This window comes from Sorex araneus, chromosome X (assembly GCF_027595985.1).
Source record: "Sorex araneus isolate mSorAra2 chromosome X, mSorAra2.pri, whole genome shotgun sequence".
NCBI classification, from domain to species: Eukaryota; Metazoa; Chordata; class Mammalia; order Eulipotyphla; family Soricidae; genus Sorex; species Sorex araneus.
In genome coordinates this window covers 316,121,123-316,141,629 of record NC_073313.1, presented here as the reverse complement: position 1 = coordinate 316,141,629, position 20,507 = coordinate 316,121,123, and the positions used below count along the sequence as shown (strand labels likewise).

General features: G+C 47.2%; 1 protein-coding gene across 2 annotated transcripts in view; it reads right to left on the bottom strand.

Moving 5' to 3' along the window:
• BUB1 (BUB1 mitotic checkpoint serine/threonine kinase) overlaps window positions 1-20,507 on the bottom strand; it is a 33,000-nt gene continuing 12,493 nt past the window's right edge. Inside the window, exons 9-25 of one of the 2 annotated variants that reach the window (XM_055121653.1) lie at window positions 18,950-19,107; window positions 16,091-16,335; window positions 15,516-15,574; window positions 13,926-14,054; window positions 13,726-13,836; window positions 13,205-13,304; window positions 11,986-12,067; window positions 10,310-10,484; window positions 6,911-6,998; window positions 5,876-6,117; window positions 4,566-4,709; window positions 2,565-2,680; window positions 1,878-2,039; window positions 1,545-1,702; window positions 1,274-1,448; window positions 712-818; window positions 1-196 (exon numbers count right to left, since the gene is read on the bottom strand). In XM_055121653.1, coding sequence (XP_054977628.1) covers window positions 1-196; window positions 712-818; window positions 1,274-1,448; window positions 1,545-1,702; window positions 1,878-2,039; window positions 2,565-2,680; window positions 4,566-4,709; window positions 5,876-6,117; window positions 6,911-6,998; window positions 10,310-10,484; window positions 11,986-12,067; window positions 13,205-13,304; window positions 13,726-13,836; window positions 13,926-14,054; window positions 15,516-15,574; window positions 16,091-16,335; window positions 18,950-19,107 — 2,447 coding nt within the window. Of the gene's footprint in view, window positions 197-711; window positions 819-1,273; window positions 1,449-1,544; window positions 1,703-1,873; window positions 2,040-2,564; window positions 2,681-4,565; window positions 4,710-5,875; window positions 6,118-6,910; window positions 6,999-10,309; window positions 10,485-11,985; window positions 12,068-13,204; window positions 13,305-13,725; window positions 13,837-13,925; window positions 14,055-15,515; window positions 15,575-16,090; window positions 16,336-18,949; window positions 19,108-20,507 lie in introns of both variants that reach the window. The other variant, XM_055121654.1, reaches the window with a different exon arrangement.

Here is a 20,507-nt window from a genome sequence, read left to right as displayed (position 1 = left end):
TTATTTCCGAGAACGCTTATATTCTAAGAGAAGTACAATTAGCCTGTTCCGGAGGGTCCTAATCTTGCTTGTATAGTGTCGTTGAAACGTTTCCTTTAGCTTTTGCCTTAACAAATCCAAAGATGGAAGATGATCACAATCTGGTATATTCAACATGGTGTGAAAGAACTCACTCCACATATCCAAATGAGGGAGCCTAAAGACACAAAGCAGAGATAAAGGGCACAATGTGGCCAAGCCCTGCCAGCACCGACTGCCACAGGCTGTAACACGTTCAACTACAACAACTCCACCCTGTGCACCCCAATAACTGAAACCCTGCATCTATGAGAAACAAAAGAAATTCAAGCCCACACGAACAGTCTCCACTGATCTTGTTCCAGAATTGACTTGAAGTCATTTAATAACAGCTCAGCAGCAGGGGATTCTCTGATTCTCTCTCCCTCTCTCCCCACCCCTCCCCCCTCTCCCCCTCACTGGGTGCCATGCAGGGAACAGGGGAAGTGAAGCCCCGGAAGCTGCTCACACAGCATGCACATATTCACACACACATGCACACACGAAAGCACACACCACACACACATACATGTATGCAATAGAAGAGCACACCCTTCATTGTCCCTCCCAGACCAGAGCCCTTTCTTCTGACGAGTGGGAGCCAGCTCGTCGTGGCGCTCACAATCTTTCCGCAGAGCAAACACTCAGACCCACCTCCTATAAAGACCGTCAGGCTTCCACACCCCTCCTTCATTTTTCACTTTCATGTATGTGCCAAAAAGCATGCAGTACACGGTTGCAGCCACTCCAAAGTAATCAATCTACAAAGAAAACACAGGTAGATGCGATGGGAGTGATGTGCAGTGGCCTGTGTGGTTGATCGAAGGATGCCCCTTGCGTCTCCCTGACGTAGTTCGGGCTCTGTGGAGGCTTCCCTGGACTGTTCTTACCTCCTGCCTCCCAGAGACCCCGGGACAGCTCTGTTCCCAGCCACAGTGTCCTTCTCAGTCCTCTGTTTTGTCACTGGGTGACTGCAAACCCAGTGGGCTGGGCACTCCCCGGGCGGGTGGTGCGGAAGTGCCCGAGCTCCTTTCCTGGCTCTCTCGTCTCTGCCCTCTGACTGAGCACGCCGTGTGCTCCAGCCCAGGACAGGTGCAAGCACGGGAGACCAAACTAGCTCCAACTAACGGGACCCCCGTGCTCACCTTAGAAACAGAGCTAAGTGCGATGGCAGAGGACCCTCCCCAGACCCTCCCCTCCCCCCCTGGCTTCCTACCTGGTAGCTCCAGGGCTTGCTGCTGAGCATCTCGGTGCACTGGAAACCAGACGTCTCACACTTGGCCGTGAATGTGGTTCCTGCGGGGAAGAGCTTCATGTCTATACTCTGACCCAGGTCAATCAGCGCCAAGCCAGCGGAAAAGTCATCATCATCACTGTCTTGTTCCAAAAATCTGTCAAGCACAAACAAGGATGAGGCTGCGTGAGCATGAGGAACAGGTGTCTGCTGGGGGCGGTGAGAGCGGAGCCTGTCAGAGTGCAGTCCTTGCCTGTTTCCGAGCATGAAGTTGTCAGGCTTGATGTCCCCGTGAATGATCTGGCAGCTGTGGACTTGCTCGATCATGGAGAGCATTTTCAGAGCGAAGGAGATCACCAGTGCTTGGGGCATCACCTTCTCGGGGGTGTTCTTGTAGAGGTTAATGGCATTCTGGAAACAGCAGAAGGGGAACGCTCAGCCGAGGGCTCAGGAATGAAGAAGCTTCAGGCCACAATCTCGGCTCCTGCTACCATCCCACCAGATGCCCCGCCTCCAGGAGCCCCCTGAGTGCCAGGCACAGGCCAAGGGTGAGCTGGTGCCTGCGTCATGATGTGAACGCACTTACCAGCAGCGTCCCATAGCCGTGGAGCTCTCCCACCAACACACTGCCGCCCTGGAAGAAGTGGGCCGCGTAGAACCTGATGAACATGTGCTGTGCACTCGGCTTTAACCTCGCCATCAGCTGGGTCCCAATGTAGAATTCCCAGCGGTTAGCAGGCTTCTGGACCTGCAAAAGACCACAGGCCCTTCACAGCCAGTCCCACTTTCTGGAAAATGATGGCAAGAAAGCAACTTCCTTCCCAAGGGAGGACATGTGGGGAAAACAATGACAAGCGATGAACACGTTGGTGTGTCATGGGCAGAAGCAGGGGACATGCCACAAGATCATTTCTGTACCAAGGCATTCTGATGCCTTGTAGGGTCTGTTTAGATTCTTGATTGAGGATGCATAATTCCTCTCCCCTCTCCCCTTTTCTATTTTACTTTAACAATGTAAAGTAGAATGATGCTGACAAATTCAAGTTAAAAAATTAACCCCTATGGGCTGGAGCGATAGTACAGTGTGTAGGGCATTTGCCTTGCACGTGGCTGACCTGGGATTTGATTCTAGCATCCCATATGGTCCCCCGAGCACCACCAGGAGTAATTCCTAAGGGCAAAGCCAGAAGTAACCCCTGTACATTGCCAGTGTGACCCAAAAGAAAAAAAAAATTAACCTCTAGGCAAGAAATAACTCCGGTCATTTGTTTACCTTTAGGCTAAACTTCTGCTTGCTTCTGGCATCATTCACGTCTCCATGGGTGACTTCGAAGACTTGGGCAAACGCACCTTCTCCAAGGAGGGAGTCGACATAGAGCAGCAAAGGACCTTAGAAGATGCACAATACTCAACTTTAACAATGTGCAGCATTTGTAAAATGTTCTTGGATCTTGGATTGAAATATAAAAATGGACAAGCTCCCTTTAGAAGCTTGTTTCTGTCTTAAGTGAAAGCAAAAGCCCTGTCACCGAACAGCCCCCCTTTAAAATGGGACGAGGACAAGAGCAGGCCTGAGAGGTGCCAGGCAGGCCTCCTAGCTCCAGGCCACCACCCTCTCTTCACCAGAGGAACTACTCAGATGAGGGGCACCTGCCATCCACCGGTTGGCAAGACCAACATGAAGTTTTACGTGGAAGAAGAAGGCTTTACCAGGCCTATGAAAAATGTAAGTTTCACAGGAATACAGAGCAGAAGGTATACATAAAATATAATTGTATAGTGTTTCAAATAGGGGATTAGATTTTTTATTGATAAGCATTTTAGAGCAGCTTTAATTTCCAGTCAGTTCCCAAGGTCGCAGAGTTTCTGTACGTTCAGCAGCAGTACATGAAGTACATCACTGACCAGCAGGAAATGCAAGTCTAAACAACAATGGGGATTCTTTCACACCAGCAAGACTGGCACCCATCATCGCAAATGCCAAAAATAACCAGTTGGCATGGATGCGGGGGAAAGACCCTCATTTATTGCTAGTGGTCTTTTAGGGGAACAATACAGACACTTGGCAAAAATGTGGGACTTGAGTTTCCATGTGGCCCAGCAATCCCCTTCTTTGCCTGTAGCCCAAGGGCCCAAACTCTACTCAGAAAAGACATTTGCCCTCCGTGTTCATTGTCGCATGGTTCACAATAGCCAAAATCTGAAAACAACCCAAGCAAGAGCCCAAGATGACTAGATAAAGAAACCATGGTACATACACACTATGGAATAGTAGTCAGCTATAGGAAAGGTAAAATCATGCAATTTGTGTGGATAGATCTGGAGACCACCACGCTGAGTGAAGTTAGACAGGAGAGGGACAGACACAGAATAAGCTCCCTCACATGGGGATGTAAAGAAACTCAATAGAGTACAATAAGTGCCAAACCAAGAACTGGTCGTCATTAAGAAGTTTAACACAGGGGAGGGTCCGGGTGAGGGGTTAAGAAAGGGCTTTATTGCAAACCACAACAGCTAATTAGAGAGAGAAAACAGAAGGGAATGCCTTGCCACAGTGGCAGGGTGGGGTGGGGGGGAGATGGGATTGGGGAGGGTGGGAGGGACACTGGGTTTACGGGTGGTGGAGAATGGGCACTGGTGAAGGGATGGGTTCCCAAACTTTGTATGAGGGAAGTATAAGCACAAAAGTGTATAAATCTGTAACTGTACCCTCACGGTGATTCTCTAATTAAAAATAAATAAATTTAAAAAAAAAAAAAAAAAAAAAAAAGAAAGGGCTGGAAACACTGGACATGGTGGAGGGAAGTGGACACTCCAGGGAGAATGTGATGTTTGTTTCTGTTATGCACTAAACCTGACCATTAACAGCATTTTAAACCACAATGCCTAAAATAAAATTTAAAGAATAAAGAAGCTCCCCAACAAATGCTGGTGTTTCCAGTGTGAAGCTGTTACATGGACATACGTCACTTTGAACGTATGAAAGCATATCAGCGGGGAATTCTTAAAAGTGCATGTCTGCGTCCAAACATACCTGCCTCTTCTATTTTGATAAATATTGCTAAGTTGCCCTCCTTAAATGATACTCCACAGCAAAGTTCTAAAGTTGTGACTAAACAAAATAATGTCTTCTGAATGCTTAGATAAATCTCCTCCCTGGAGGTGAGGAGAGGATGAGGGAGAGGATGTGTAGGAGGAGACTCAAATACTGGAGTGATTATTAGCTTCTTACAGAAAATCAAGTTTAAAGTTCTGCTACCCAAAGCCTTCTTACCCAGTTGAAATTCAGTCTTCAGCTTGATGACTGGAAGCTTACATTGCCACTCAAAAGTGTCTGGATAGGAACTCAGTGGTGTAGAAAGGCCAGATAAAAGTTTGAGAATCAATTTTTCATCCCATGGATTCTCAACAGTGAAGCCTTAAAGAAATGGCAGGGGAGAAAGAAAATTAAGTCAGTAATGAGAAGTTATACTAAAGAACCCATATAAGGCAAGTAGAAACATTTGCTAAACAAACTTTCAGAGGCTTTATCTTTAAAGATCAATGACCCAAATAAGTAGTCAAGAGTGAAAATGGGTAGTCCTGCTCATTCATGATTTGTCACCCTCAATGACCCAGTTCTGGTTGATTTCAGTTGTAACAAAGACAAGCAGGGCCAGGGCCCAGTGCTCCACGTCCCAGAAAAAGAGTGGATTCTGCCTTTGGCACAATTCACAGTGCATGTCTTAAAGCCAGACTCAGAATTTGATCCATTCTAACACTCAAGTATGCATTCTCTTGTTTGGTTTTGTTACCTTGATTGGAGCTGGGGTGGGGCACCCAGCAGTGCCTGCAGTCACCTGGGCAGGTAACCAGGGATACACCCTGTGGGGCTAGGGAGGTCACGTGGAGCCAGGTATCAGGCACATATTCTTGTAGTTGCTATCCTACTACTTCTACCTTTCAAATGCACTGCCTTTTAATGATTATACTACCCGAGTTCAAATAGCATATGAGATATGATTTGGTTATCACTGATAAAAAATATGTATGGTATGAAGCAAATATATGCTTGTGATATGGGTAGGGCACTTTTCTGAGTTAAATAACCCTCTTAGTATGGCTCTAAAGGAGGACCATCATCACCTCACTCCATTTTACAAGAACAGAAAGAGGGTAACTGCAATGACCCTCGCTGAGAGCAGATGGTTACTGCAGAGGGGCTGAGGGTCGGAGTAAGTCTGACTCTCTCCAGTATGCACTCTTCACTGCTGCAAAGGGTTTGTGAGACCCAAGAAAGGGGGCTCTCTTCACTCCAGGCCTGTTGATTTTCCCCTGAGACGGAGAAGGTGGTACTAGAGTAAATGCCAGGCACACCATAGGCCTGCAGGTTGGAATTCCTCCTCCAACAGCCGTCATTACGATGCCCTCCAGTGAAAACACTGACCTGCCCTTCCAGGGGGCAGCTATTCTATTACCCTCTGATGGAGTCGGCAAGAATTGTCCCAGGGAGCCCCTGCTCCCTGCGCTGCTTTCCGGAAGCAACTTTGACCCAGTTATTGTCCTAAACCCCGAGCACAATCAAGACTGAGCATCTGTTCATACTTGGAGCACTGATGATGCCAAGCGAGCCCATCTGCGTTCTTTCTGCCGGAAGCCCCGCGCTGGTCTCGGGACGCTCCTCTGCAGTGGTGCGGTCAGAGTCAGCGAGTGTACACGCCGCCAGGCTGCGTTCGGCTTCAGTGCTCAGCACCTGAGCAGGACGGCTCGGCTGGAGCAGCGATGCGGATGCAGCCGCAGGAGACACGCTGATGGGGAATGCTGGCTCTGAGGCTTCCAGAATTGGGCTGGATGTGTTGAAGGGGGAGAGAAGAGGAAACACAATGCATATGGATCAGAACTTACTGGGCGTGACTGCACTAAAGGTCCACCACAAATCAACGTTCTTTTCCTTCTAGGAATGACATTTTGAAATCGCCTCACTCTTCTTCAGAGAAACAAACACGCGAATCCAAAGAGAGGATTCTGAACAGAGAAACGAAGTCACATATGTGGTCATCAGTTAGATGAGATAATCTCCGGTACTGGATCCAGGGGCAGAAAAAGGGTCTGTGAGATGCTGGGGTGGTGATCCCTTGGATACTCATCAAGAGAGGGAGGGGGGAGGAACGGGCTCATCTTCCAGAAGTGTCCTTGTCTAAGCAGGTTTCAAGATCTAGTTTTACTCCAAAGTACGCAGAACATTTCTAATGACATTGGGAGAAACCAACAATGCCAGCCATAGCCCACGGCCCACAGGGGAACACTAACATACACAGGCCCACAGCCGGTCCTTATTATTCATGACTTTCTTATTTGTGAATTTCCCACCACACTGGAATCAGTGCTCTCATCAAATGTAATGTCACCCACAGACACTAAGGACAAGGAAAAACGTGAGACCCTCAAGACACGTGATCCTGGGGAGGGAGAGCTGGTGGGGAAAATGTTCTGTGAATCGTTTCCACAGAAGGTCTGTCGTGAAGACCTTTAGTTTCCGCCTTACACTGTAAGCAACTGTCCTTGTGCAAAAGACTTGGTGACTCCTTGCCCCTCCAATACCCCCGCCCCCAATTGCCTCTCCCAGGTATTTCACAATACCTGAACTTCCTGCCTTTTGAAGCCTTCTCCACACCTCTCTTGTAAGAATCGAAAGTCAAATGGGTACCTTGTTCCGCTGCCACATTTTCTGAAATAAGAAAAGTTTAAAAAGATATCATGTACGCATGTGTGCACATATGTGATTTCATATGGTTATAAAGACCAGAATTTCTTTTATATTGACTTTTATTATAAATTCAAATAGTTGGTCAATGATTTTAAGATGTGTTAAAAAAAGATTTAAAAAATAGAAAACATTTCATTTCTATTATTTATGGATGTGAGATTTTCACCCATTCCCAATTCATATAATCCTTCAGAAGAAAAGGGTCCAGAGGAGGGTCGGTCCGGGCGGGCAGGAGCGACCATAGAGGGTTACTGGGACGGGAGTCTGACCACACCCTGCTTCCGGAGAGCCCCATGCCTTGGACATGGGCAGCAGGGACTGGGGAGATGCTCTAAGGGCGAGTGGGGGGCCCAGGTGTTTCACTTGGCCTGGCTGGGAGTGACCCCAGAACCATCAGGTGTGCCCCCCTTCCGATAATGAGAGAGGATAAGTGACTGCAGTGCTTCCGAAGGGCAGAAATTTTGATTTCTATCTCATTTTATATACTAGTATTTGGTCGATTTAATTGATTTTGAATGTTCACATCAATGAAGATACCCGGCAAATATATCCCATAGTTTCTTCAACTAAAAAAAAGTTTCTGTCAAATGAAAAAGGGACCAAGAGACAGTAGAGCAGGTAAAACTTGTACCCTGCACACGGCCAACTGAGGGGCAATCCCTGGCACCACATTTGGTTCCCCGAGCACCAATAGAGTGATCCCTGAGCAGAGCTAGGAAAAACCCTGGGCACCACTGTGGAGTGGCCCCAAATCCAAAACAAACAACAAGTTTTCTGACAATAGGAGAAAAATATAGAATAAACTTCTATCAAGAATGATTAATGGGGCTGGAGCGATAGCACAATGGGTAGGGAGTTTGCCTTGCATGCAGTTGACCCAGGTTCGATCCCCAGCATCTCATATGGACCCTCGACACCACCAAGAGTAATTCCTGAGTGCAGAGCCAGGAGTAACCCCTGAGCATCGCCGGGTGTGACTCACCCCCCCTCCAAAAGAATGGTTAATGTCACATTTTAGCCAAGTATTATACTGGATTAAATTTTATCCAACATTGGCCCACAGAGCAGGTGCTAATACTTTAAAGTACTAGAACATTAGCTTCTGTTTATACAACTGAAGTGGCAAATAATCTAAGAACTGCTAATATTGACTTTCTGAAAGACTCTTAGCTTAACAAAACAACTTTTCTTAAATGAAAAAAATAAAAAAGTCTATTTGTTTCTGTTTACTGCAGAGCTGGGGACTAAACCCAGGCCCTCATACATGAAGGAAAGGGCTGAGCTATGTTCCCAATCCTGTTTTAAATTTTTTTTTCTTAAAAGATACACTTGTAATGCAATGACAACTGTGAAAATGTCAACCAAACTCTCTTCTAACATTCAGGGGGAAATTACACACACACACACACACACACACTCAGCGGGAAATTACACACACACACACACACACATGGTAACCTTTACAAATTTTTTTGACTCCTTAATTCAAAACTTTCTAGGTAAGCAGGCTCACACTAAAATATGCTTTCAGGGCCAGGGAGACAGCTGAGGGTCGGGTTCATGTCTGGTACGGATAGGGACCTGTAATTAAGTTCAGACACGGTCCCTGGCACCGAATGGCCCTCTAGCACCTCTGGACATGGCCCTAGAGATCTCTTGATACTGAACCTGAGCAGCATTGCATTATGGGGCGTCAATAATACTGAGTCTCAGGGTGTGGCCCCAGCCCCTAAGCACACTGCTTGGGCGCCTCTATCCCCCTCCTCCTGTACACAGATACAAGCGTGCGCACACGGGCACACACACACATTTTCATCTCCAGCACTTCTAGGCGTGCCCTGGTGGCCTGCACGGCTTTTCAAGAGCAGCTCCGCACCTCATACCCAAGCACTGAGCCGACCGCCGGCCGACACAAGTCAGGTGTCACTAGCCACAACCCCTGGGTACCTGGAGAGGAGTTTTAAGAATGTTTTTAAAACTCTTAATAAAAGAGTCTGGCACTGCTCAGGAGACGGCCCCACCCCCGCCCTCCCAGAGCAAAGGGTGGTGGCGGCCGGGTGAAAACCTCCACGAAGGGAAGCAAAACTCCGGCAGTTCCAGCCCTGGCATGCTTTGGTAAACAACTGATATTGCGGCTGTTCACTCTTTTTCTTTTGGGTATGGGGGCCACACCCAGCTTTGCTCAGGGATCAAACTGGGCCTCCCCACGCAAGGCAAGTGCCTCAACTTCTGTACTCTCTCTTCCTGGCCCCTGCTATCGCCAGCAGTGATAAGAGTTTGTTTGGAAACAGTCATCAAAACACTTGGTAGGGAGACAGCTCGAAGGGTCACCGGGAGTGAGTTCCCGTTAGGGTGCCTCCCACGAGGACCGGCCATTCTCTGCTTCTCTCCCACACGGGCCCTGGCCACCCTCCGGGAGCAACCCCTTTGTGTTTAGGTCTGGCCTAAAAACAACACAAAAGTGGCCCCAGATCTCATACTGTGTATTCTGCTGGTAGGTATTAATAAGTAATAATTCTTTGCTCAATGATGAAGAGCATGAATTAAATGATTTGATGGAAATGTGAGTTTTACCATTATTTTCCTGAAGTCAGATCATTTAAAGCACAGAAAAGACAAGTTTTACATACCCCTAAAATATCTTTGTACATCTCCCTTTTCTCCTGTTCTCCTTATGATGTGATTTATTTTGATCATTCTTGGTTTGTGGGCCACTCCGGGCTCTGTGCCATCGTCTCAGTTACTCTACTTAGCAATGCACACAGGCAGAGCAACAGCTGTGGCAGTACATGCCTGGCACAGCAGGGCCCTGAACTCTGACCCCAGCACAGAGCTACCCCCACCCCGCCCCCGACCTGCTTCCCAGGTACAGTCCCAGTGACAGCTGAGCAGTTGAGGCCAAGGACCCTGGGAGCAGGTGTGAGCCTTAAACAAACATTAAATTTCAGAGAAAACACAAAACCTGCAAACTTTATGATGCATTATGCCTAAAGGGAAAAACAGAGGCACTGATACAACAAACAGACTTACGTTTCTTCTTCTCTGATTTCCAACTTCTCACGCAGTTTCTTTAACCTTCCTTTTATTTTGTGGGGGGTGCTGTGGGGCTGCTCCCAGCCCTGTGCTTAGGGAGTCAAGCCCAGGGCCAGCCGCAGGCCTGTATCAGCTCCCCACCCCACCTCCCCCGCACCCCACTTAGAATTTTTCAAGAAAAAGCAGTAATATTGAGAGAACAGGAGTCAAAGGTGAAACACTAAGCTGAGTGACCCCACCTTTGTCTTCCAGAGCCTGCGCCGAGGCAAAGGAGGGTCTGTGGAAAGGGGTGGAGGCAAGCTGCGCGGCAGAGGTGAAGTCTCCCGCATTCTCGGGGCTGGGGGCCAGGGTCTTGTTGCAGCGGATACCCCAAACTGTCGAATCATCCGGAAACTCTTCGGCAGGAGGTGCATCCTAGGAAAAAGACAAGCTGAAAAGCTCCCAGCACTCCCCTGCAATGCTTGTTAAGTTTCAAAAAAACAGAGAAGAATTAGAGCAGGAAGAGGAGGCCCTGGCTGACGCGCGGCCAAGGAGGCCGTGGTTCTGTCCTCCTCAGGGCCGGACGCCATGACTTCATGACATGACCCAGTGAAGCTGCACCACACACAAGGGGCAGGTTTTTGTTCTGCGATTCTTTTTTCTTTCTTTCTAACCAGAACGTCGAGATTTACAGAGGATTTACAAATACAATACAGAATTCCCATATATATTCCCATACATTCTCATATATGTGTATGTCTATAAAACTAAGCAGGGCTCTTGTCCACAGACACTTGGATCTCAGCAATTCTTGCTACTGAACCTTTTCGACTCCATGATCCAAACCAGGACACCACATTCATTCGTCACATCTCCTCTGTATCGTCTTCCCTAGTCTCTTACACTTGTTATGATTCTCTGCAATTTGGGTCTTTTTCTCCTAAGAGACTGGGGTAAATCTGGGAGAAGAGTGCCATGGATACAGTGAGCTAATGTCAAACCTCCAGTACTTAGTTAATGATTTGGGCATGATACTTAAGAGCCTGGGCTAGAGCTATAGCACAGCGGTAGGGCGTTTGCCTTGCATGTGGCCGACCTGGGTTTGATTTGTCCGTTCCTCTTGGAGAGCCTGGTAGGCTACTGAGAGTATCCCACCCACACGGCAAAGCCTGGCAAGCTACCCGTGGCATATTTGATATGCCAAAAACAGTAACAAGTCTCACAATGGAGACGTTACTAGTGCCTGCTGGAGCAAATCGATGAACAACGGGACAACAGTGCTACAGTGCTACTTAAGAGCCTATACAAATACCATTTTGTCTTAAAATTTCATTCACTGATTTTCTATCTGTGGAGCTTTCCTGAAACATTTATTCTCTGCTGTCAATCTACACTGCATGGAATAAGGAAGTTTTGTCCCTTCTCTCCCATTTTACTTTTTACTGGTATGAATACTTGGGGGGAGGGGCTATAACCTAATACTATCTTATTCTATTTATTTTCTTGCTCAAATTATCCATTGGCTTCTTTAGGTGGGCTCCTATGTTCTTCTGTTATGCCCGTATTTTTTCTTTAAAAAACAAACAAAAGAAATTTTCCTTTCTTATTTTCTCCACTATAAGCTCCTCCAGGCTCATCCTAGTTTTTTCCCCCTTGCCCTGGTCTTACTTCTTAGGTCTAGGGAAAAAATATCTTTCCCCTCATTGGTTCCTAAGGGAAGGATCTTTGAGGGCAAAAATGTTATCAATCATTTTAATTAATTGTTTTGTTTGTGTCTGTATTTCGCATAGTGCCTGGCACATGACAGGTACTCAACACTGTGGATTTTTTGCATGGTTTCACCTATCCTCTTTCATTTGTTGGCAAAATCATTTGCTAAAATGAAGGGGAAAGGTTTGTAAGTAACATTTTGCAAACAAAGCCAAAACTTACTTACATTTGGCTTTGAAGGAAAACTGCTTACAGAGCGCTCTCCAAAGGTCCTGGCTCCTACAGTTTTATTTTTAGGTTGTGGTAATCTAAGGCAAGATTGGTAAAATTATACATAGTTAATATGCTGAAAAAATAAGTGCTACCTCTTCACTAACGGTCAGAAACATTCTCTGCTTATCCCATTCAGTTAGCATCAGTCCATTTATTCCTTACCTTTACAACAGTTGTAGTAAATCAGATTAACTTGAATATGCATGTAAAAGTAGATCATCTAGTTCCTTATGTGATGGTGAAAAGTGCGGAAATTCCTATTATAGAGTTCACAGTTTTAGCAGGCTGGAGAGAGAGCTCAGACGTAGAGAGCATGCTTTGTGTGTATGAGTGATGACAAACAAAGGTTTCGGGATCCAGAAAAAGAGCTCTGGCCAACAGAATGTCCTGGGGCTTAGGTTACTGAGAGCTGAATAGTTTGGATACAAGCTCTGCCTGTAGTCGGCCTCGGTTCCATCTTTGGTCTTGAGTACTGATAGGAGTGACCCAAGGACCACTGGGCGGAGCTCAGTCCAAAACCAACACCCCTCTGCCCCCAACCCAGCATGTGACACGGAAGCTGTCCATTTTCTTTGTTTCTAGAGCTTGACCTGGCTATGAAGTTTCACTCTGAGGGTCAGCAGGCCCTGTCTGTTTCCTCTCTCATAGTAATCTATTCTACACTGGGATACCTTGAATTCACACTGACCTCGTTTTCCACTGCTTAAAACTGCTACAGGGAATACTCCTGATCCTTTCCCAGCACCTTCCCCAGAGAGGGCTCTTTAATTTACTCCCTTCCACTATACACATGCACTTCCCCCAACGACAGAAACCACTTACTATTTGGATACTCTAATCCTGCAAATATTAACAGCCACTCTATGGGCCTCTGTTCTGGTGAGTTCATCCACATCTAATAGAGCTTCATGCCAGCCCGGGTCAGTATTCTCGGATCACTCGGAACTCGGCCATGTCCTTACTGAGTACCTCTGTTGTGGGAGACTGGTCCTCAAGTGCCAATCACTGTCTCGGGGCCCTTCTCCTCAGCCCAGCAAGGGCACCGGGGGGCTGGACGCAGACCCTTTGATCCTCACTGCCTCGCCCCCATGTATCCCAGGAACCTCATCAGCAGCCCACATTCCTAGGATAGTGTGACTTTTCAGTGTGGTTTTAACTGAGATTCTTCTTACCCATAATTCTCTTTGTTCCCATCTTCAAACACAGAAAAAGCCAATGACATGGAAGACATAATCTTATTGACTCCCCAAGCTTCAGAAGACCTCGCATTTTCTGTGACAGAGGGAGGGGGGAAAAAAGCGCATTAAATCCTCACAATAGGGAAAACACATTTACTTGTATGTGATTGTTAAACTGTGAACAAGAAAGTAGACTATCAGCTTAGAAGCTTGGAGCAAGGAACTGGCATCAGATTTCCGATGCTAGGGAATGAGGAAGTTACTCTGCACTGAGATGAAGAAACCACACCCCGGTCACAGGCCTCAGGCCCCTGCCACACACAGGGCACGGGGTCCTCACGCTCGTCACACAGTGCTATTGCTGCCAGGCGCAGTGACACACTCAGAGTTCCTCCCCCTTTCTAGAAGGAAGGAAGAATCCCTGTGCTCTGGGCCCAAGGCCTCCAAAGGGCCCTCCTGTGCCAAACAACCACAAAGCTGACGTATCCGATGGCTCTGACGCCAACTGTCCTTACTTTGGAACTGGGCTTCAAAGGCATCCTCGCTTTGGTCAAGAGCAGGCCACTCATCTTTGTCACCAGAAATGTCAGGCAGCGTAGGAGCCTGAAACACGTTCATGATGAAACCTGCAAAGGACGGAGAGCTGCAGGCCGGAGGGGCCAGAGCGGGGAGCTGCCGCCCCCCCCCCCACCGCCCTTTCACGCAGAGCCTTTACCAAGCGCTTCCTTCGTGTGCACGGTGGGCGAGGGCTGCACCTTGGAGGGCGTGGCCTGGACCGTCCCCAGGGACGTGTTTGGAGTCGTGTGAAAGGAACTTGGGTTGGCAATCTTGTGCGCTTCTCGGCCTTTTAAGAACATGAGGACAAAATGCAATTAGGGACTGGGAAACCGCCCTCCTGAGAGGGTACACGTCGATCTACTTCTAGAACAGACTGGACCCGGTCACATGGAGACGTCTCTGTGGTGTGGGGGATGCTCACAAAGCACGTCATCACAGTGTTTTCCTATTATTGCTTATTAAATGTCATCTTCGCACAATCGTCCCAAGGGTTTGGGGAAAGGGTACAGCAAAAATCCCTTTTTATAGAAAGAAAAGTGTAAAAGCCCAGTCCTGAGGTCCTGGTCTAAGATTATACCCCAGTAGCACCCTTGGCTGCACTGCCCCCAAGAACCCACTCAAGAGTCACACTGAGGGGCTGGAGCAATAGCACAGCAGGCAGGGCATTTGCCTTGCACGCGGCCGACCCGGGTTCGATTCCCAGCATCCCATATAGTCCCCCGAGCACCGACAAAAGTAATTCCTTAGTGCATGAGCCAGGAGTAACCCCTGTGCATCGCCGGGTGTGACCCCCCCAAAAAAACAGAAGAAAGAAAAAACAAAAAAAGAGTCACACTGAGGAGCTAGGGTGTTTGCCTTGCACGTGGCTAGCTGGGTCTGACTCCCAGCATCCCATATGGTCCCCTGAGCACCGCCAGGAGTAATTCCTGAGTGCAGAGCCAGAGTAACCCCTGAGCATCGCCGAGTGTGACCCAAAAAAAAAAAAAAAAAAAAGAGTCACACTGAAAATCTTAGGACTGACCGTCCCGTCTGACTTAGCTAGGTCCGGGCAGGGGCACAAGCGGGGCCCAAGTTGCCCAGACCTTATCTCTTTCCTCTGGGGCCCCAGCGCTGTGCTGAGAAAACACAGGGAAAGCTTCTGTCTGAGGAATAGTTCCCTTCCTGGGCTCTCACTCAAACATCGCTTTCTGTGTGTTGTTCTGGGCCCTCTCTGCACCCCAGCTAGCTGTGCTGGTGTCTGGCTGGAAACTGGTGTGAGGTGAGGCCAGGTGAAAGGTGTGTCTCAGATGTCTGGAGTAGCAGCTGTCAATGAGAAGGGTCACATGGTCAAATGGGGTCGAAAGAAAGTGAGTCTCAATCTGTGTGCCTTAGTGGATTTATAAATCTCACCTAGATTCCAATGCCTCTAACAAAAAGTACCACCAAACAGCACCAAAAACTCCTAATTAGACTCTTAACTAATCTCCCCCACCTCTGAAGATATTCAAGATGACTTGTATGGCTCTGCTGAGACCTTAAAAGTGTTCACTTATCATGCTTCCAGAGTATTCTAAATAATAAGATATGGCTGGCAAGGGGAATTCTATTTGCAAAGTGAGGTGGGGCTGCCGGGGCCACTGTATCCTAAGAACCAGAAAGCGAGCACCCAAGTTCATGAAGACTGGAAGGCCTCATGAACCACAGTCACCAATCAGATCTCTGAGACCTGGCTAACCAGGCCAGAAATACACTTAGAATGAAACATTACCTTCTTTTACCTCTGTTCTGCTCTCCGGTTTGAATTCACGAGTACTTTCATTCACACATCTGGAAGAGAGATCTACTGTGACCAACTAACTCTCAATAAAGGAATGCAGTGAAGACCAGCAAACGTAAGTCTGTTGCTAGAATAAGGGGAAACTGCCAGGTTTAGTATATTTCTAGAATAAGTAAATGAAATGTTTCAATTTTCCTTTAACTCCTTTGAGAAAAAGGATTCTTGGCCAACTACTAAATATTTTCTCGACTCAGCGAGTCTGTATTTGCATACCACAATAATCATTCTTATATGTAGTAGGATAGTCTAAGTGTTCACCATTTTCAACTGATCCCATTACACAGGCTATAATGCCAAGACTGGGTGGCCAATGCAGATCCCCCATCATGCAATGGGAAAGGGCCACTTTTGTTGTGATGAGTCCATTTCCACAATGCATTGTTCTCCAGAAACTCTCAGGGACCATGAGGGCAAAAAGGTAAAGCAACACCTCTGGATCCAGCAGATATGGAAAAAATTCTATGAGGGTTCTCCCAACCCCAATTTTGCTAAAACCTTCTACTTACTTGGCATCTTTGCTGGTTCCTACAAATACAGGTTGCGGCACAAGCTGGGAGGGCAAAGGGACAGGAGGAGCAATACTCTGGCTGATGGCTGGGGTGACAACATTTGGGTGAAGAGGTAGGGCAGGAGTTTCCTCTTGAGGTTTCTCTTCCGTGACGTTGGCTGTCTGTTGACTGAAGGCAGGAAGGGGTGGAATTCTCAGTTCCTGCTGGGAGCCAGTGCTCAACCCCAGACATGCTGGATGAACCTTTAGAGGCAAGCAAACAGAGAAACAAAGACATGACACCCAGGATACTACCCCTTTTCCAAGTGGTATGAGAGCTTTTCTTTTCTCTCCTTTTCTTTCTTTAAAAAATAAATTTTTATTTTTTAATTGAATCACAGTGAGATATATTCCAAAGTTGTTCATGATTTGGTTTCTGTCATGTAATGTTCCAACACCTGTCCCTTTACCAGTGTACAGACCCCACCAAAAGTGGGTATGAGAGGTTTTCAAAGATTGGCATCTGCCTTTGGAAGAGCCCTCTTCGGCGATTCTGAAATGAACAGTCAAGAGCAACCAGATCACTCTACACAAGGGATGCATTTACAGTCCTTTTGTGGGGCAGCTCTGGGTGGGCTGGTTCCATGCTAGGGCGCAGCAGGGCTACCAGGGCTATGCTCAGGGCATACAGTACTGGGAAGGGAAATTGGGTCCTTACGCCTCTGATCTCTGAGCTGTCTTTTCCAACTTGCTTTTGTAGCTTCTAACGAGACACATCCAGGAGCTCATACTTTCAGCCACTGAACACCCATCTCCAAGTATTATAGCATTTATGAACTGTGTCGGGGCTGGAGCGATAGCACAGAGGTTGGGCATTCGCCTTTCACGCGGCCGACCCGAGTTTGAATCCTTCGCCCCTATCGGAGAGCCCGGCAAGCTACCGAGAGTATCAAGCCCGCGCAGCAGAGCCTGGCAAGCTACCCGTGCGTATTGGATATGCCAAAAACAGTAACAATAAGTCTCTCAATGAGACGTTACTGGTGCCCACTCGAACGAATTGATGAGCAAAGGGATGACAGTGATACAATGATACAGTGATGAACTGTGTCATTTCCTTAATTTTGTGAAAAGTCCTACACATCAATGTTATCAATTGCTCATACTGGTGTTATTCCCACTGGAAAGACTAGTGGGAGAGCAGCTGCCCTGCACGAGGGAGGCTGGGAGTTTGACCCCCCAGAGTGCCAATGTGGCCATCAGAGCCACAAGTGCCAAGTTCTGGCTCACGGCAACCACACTCGTGTGGGCACAGAAATGAAGAGGGCAAGGCCCTGACACTGCGACAAAGACAACAACAAAAGGGACAAAAAGGGCAGGCAGTGGTGGGAGTGGGGGGGACCTTAGTCCTCACTTTCTCTTAAATGAAAATGTGACAGTCAACTGCAATAAGTACCACAGAAACATGCTCGGAAGGGGAGGATATGACGCTCTTACCTTCAAATCTTCGCTTTCCTACTTACAAATATTTATACTGTAGCTATACACTTGTGTTGTTAATGAAAACATAAAAATTTCATAAAAGATCCTCACAGATGGTAAGAAATCATCAAATACCTAGGGCATCACCTGAAACTCCATTCCACAGACAGATGGAGACACATAAAAAGCTCATCCCCAACCTGCACCTGCAGAGCGAGTGCATCAGCAGCCTGATGGTGCCTTCAGGATTCCTGATACCTTTGGTTGGACCCCAACAACTTGGGGCCAAGTTTACCAAGAAATTAAACAGCCAAAAGTTAGGTATATGGGAGCCACGTCCACAAATCACTTCCGACTCAGCTATACAAGCTCATTTACTGGTCTTACTTCAGAGACTCACAAATAAATCTTGAAAGAGATCAAAAGTCACAGTAATCTCAGACCTGTGCATGACTAAACAGATTGGGGTAAATTGGAGGGGTCGGGTAACTGTGCCCACCCAAGAAGAGCCCCCAGCAGCTGCTTGCTTCCACAATCCAAAATCACTGCTATACCCGGCCCCCAGCCTGACTCCACTGTCTCAGGACTGACCTCACTGAGATATAATCTGTTGAAAATCTGGGTATGCGGGTTTTGTGACTGAATTCTGCAGGTTTTCTTGGGGTCAGGATGAGCTACCTCCCCCCACCTCCCTGTACTTCTGGAAGCCTTGGCAGTCACATCCACACCCCAAAGCTGCCACCCAATTGGAAAGCTACTCCAGCCTTACCATCCTCATAAAAATACCAAATGCCCTGAACAAACACCATGACCTCTTAGCACCTGTATTGCAAACCAGAATGCACAAAAGGAAAAGGAGAGAGAGCAAGAAGGAAAGTGCCTCCCTTAGAGGGAGGCTGGGGGTTGGGTGCTGGGGGATGGGGTGTTGGGGGATGGTGGTAGACAAACAGGGGGCATGGGTGGTGGGAAATGTACACCAAGGTACCAAGGTACCAAGCCCACCAGTATCAACAGCAGGCAGGCAGCTCTGAGTTTGGGATGCCCAGTACTGGGAGAAGAATGTGCAGTCCCCAGGTCAGAGCCAAGTGCTTGCAGCATTGCAGCAAGATCGTGGGAGCGCCACCTGCCCTCCCAGGGAGCACCACAACCAGAAGCCGCGTACTGATGGAGCCAGAAGTCACCCCCTCGCAGACAAATGCATGAGTGTCACAATGAGCCCCAACCAGACCTGACCCAGACAGTGTAGGAGCACCAGGACTGAGGGAGTGCTCCCCGCCCTGGCCACTGGGGCTCAGTGTGCGAGCAAGCTGGTGTGTAACTCCCAGACATCACCACAGTGAGGGAGGGAAAGTGGACACAGAAATCAATGGGACGGCATCAGAGAAGAGCAGGTACACACCTCAGACCTTTCCTGGAGAGGTTTCCTGCCCGGGTTCTCACAGGATGGCTCTACTACTAGAAGCAACTTCTTGTGAAGCTCATCCATTTTCTGTTTCAGTAGCTGTTCTTCAAAAGCGTTGGCTTCTTTTTCTTTCATGTATTGTTCGTCTTCATTTACTTTAGGAAAAACAAAAAAATTGGTTAGCAAGCTAGTTTATATTCAAGTTATCAAAAAAAATTTTTTTTTCAAATACTTAATTTAATTTTTACTATTTTTTCCATGTGTGTTAGGTTATTAGAATGGAAATGGCCATTTTCTTTTTTGGGGTTGGGGGGGTATAGCTGGTGATGCTCAGGGGACCACATGGGATGCCAGGGACTGAATTTGTGCAAGGTGAGTGCTCTACTTGCTGGGCCCAGTGGACTCTGGTCCCGGTGGGAATTACCTTTTAATTATGTAATCACAATTACTTTCAAGTTATCAAAACTTCATGTTTAATAAGAAAAACATTTCAAAAGTTCATAGTAGTCTAAACACTTATCGAAACAATGACCATGTAACTCACTTGGAAATCAAGTTTTTCTAGAATATAATCTCCAAGAGCAAGGAGGAAGCAATACTACACTGAGTGGGGGGTTTGTTCTGTATGTGGCTGGTCCAGGTTTGAAACCTGGCTCTCCAAATGGTCACCCAAACCCCACCAAGAGTGATCCATCAGTGCAAAGCCAAGAGTAAGCCCTGAGCACTGCCAGGTGAGGCCCCCAAACACAAAACAAACAAAATCTAAAAATAAATAAATAAAAATAAATCCCTAGGTGTTTTCTGAGAAGAAATCAGAGTCCAGGGCACTAAAAGGTTAAACTGACCACTAGTTAACATAACTGAACCACATATACACTGTTGCTGTAACTTCAGTTCATATTGTGTCAAAGAAAATTCTCCCGAGTCTATGGTTCAAACTCAATCCTCTAGAACTATCACCTGCTTAATCTCTCAGTTGTTGACAGGCTGGGAAATGATAAACAGTTAAGAGAGAGCAACAGACTGACTGGATTCCAAATAATTCAGCCCTTAACGGAACAACGCTCACTGGGGTCCATGCTGCATGGGGACAACCACAAGTGGTATCAACAGTGCTTTCCCTGCAGGGAACAAAATCTGGTACAATCAATATATGGTCCTGGCATGACTCCTTCAGGGAATGTCAACAGCAGAACATTTTATAAAATTCTTTACTCCAGTTCCAAATTTCATTTAACCCTGTCACAGTATAAATATCTGACCAAAGGTCTAGAGTTATTAACATAGTAGTTCAAATCTCTCATGAGTGCAGACTTTAAAAAAAAAATATTATGTTGGTTTGGGGGCCTCACCTGTCAGTGCTCAGGGCTCACTTCTGGCTCAATATTCAGGAATCGCTCCTGACTGGTTTGGGGGAGCTTATGGAGTGCTGGGGATCGAACCCAGGATGGACGTGTGTGAGGCAAGCACCCTACCTGCTTTACTATCTCTCTAGCCCCTATTGTATACTTTCTTTTGCAGCTTCTCTGATCAACAATCGATGAAAAAATGGTAA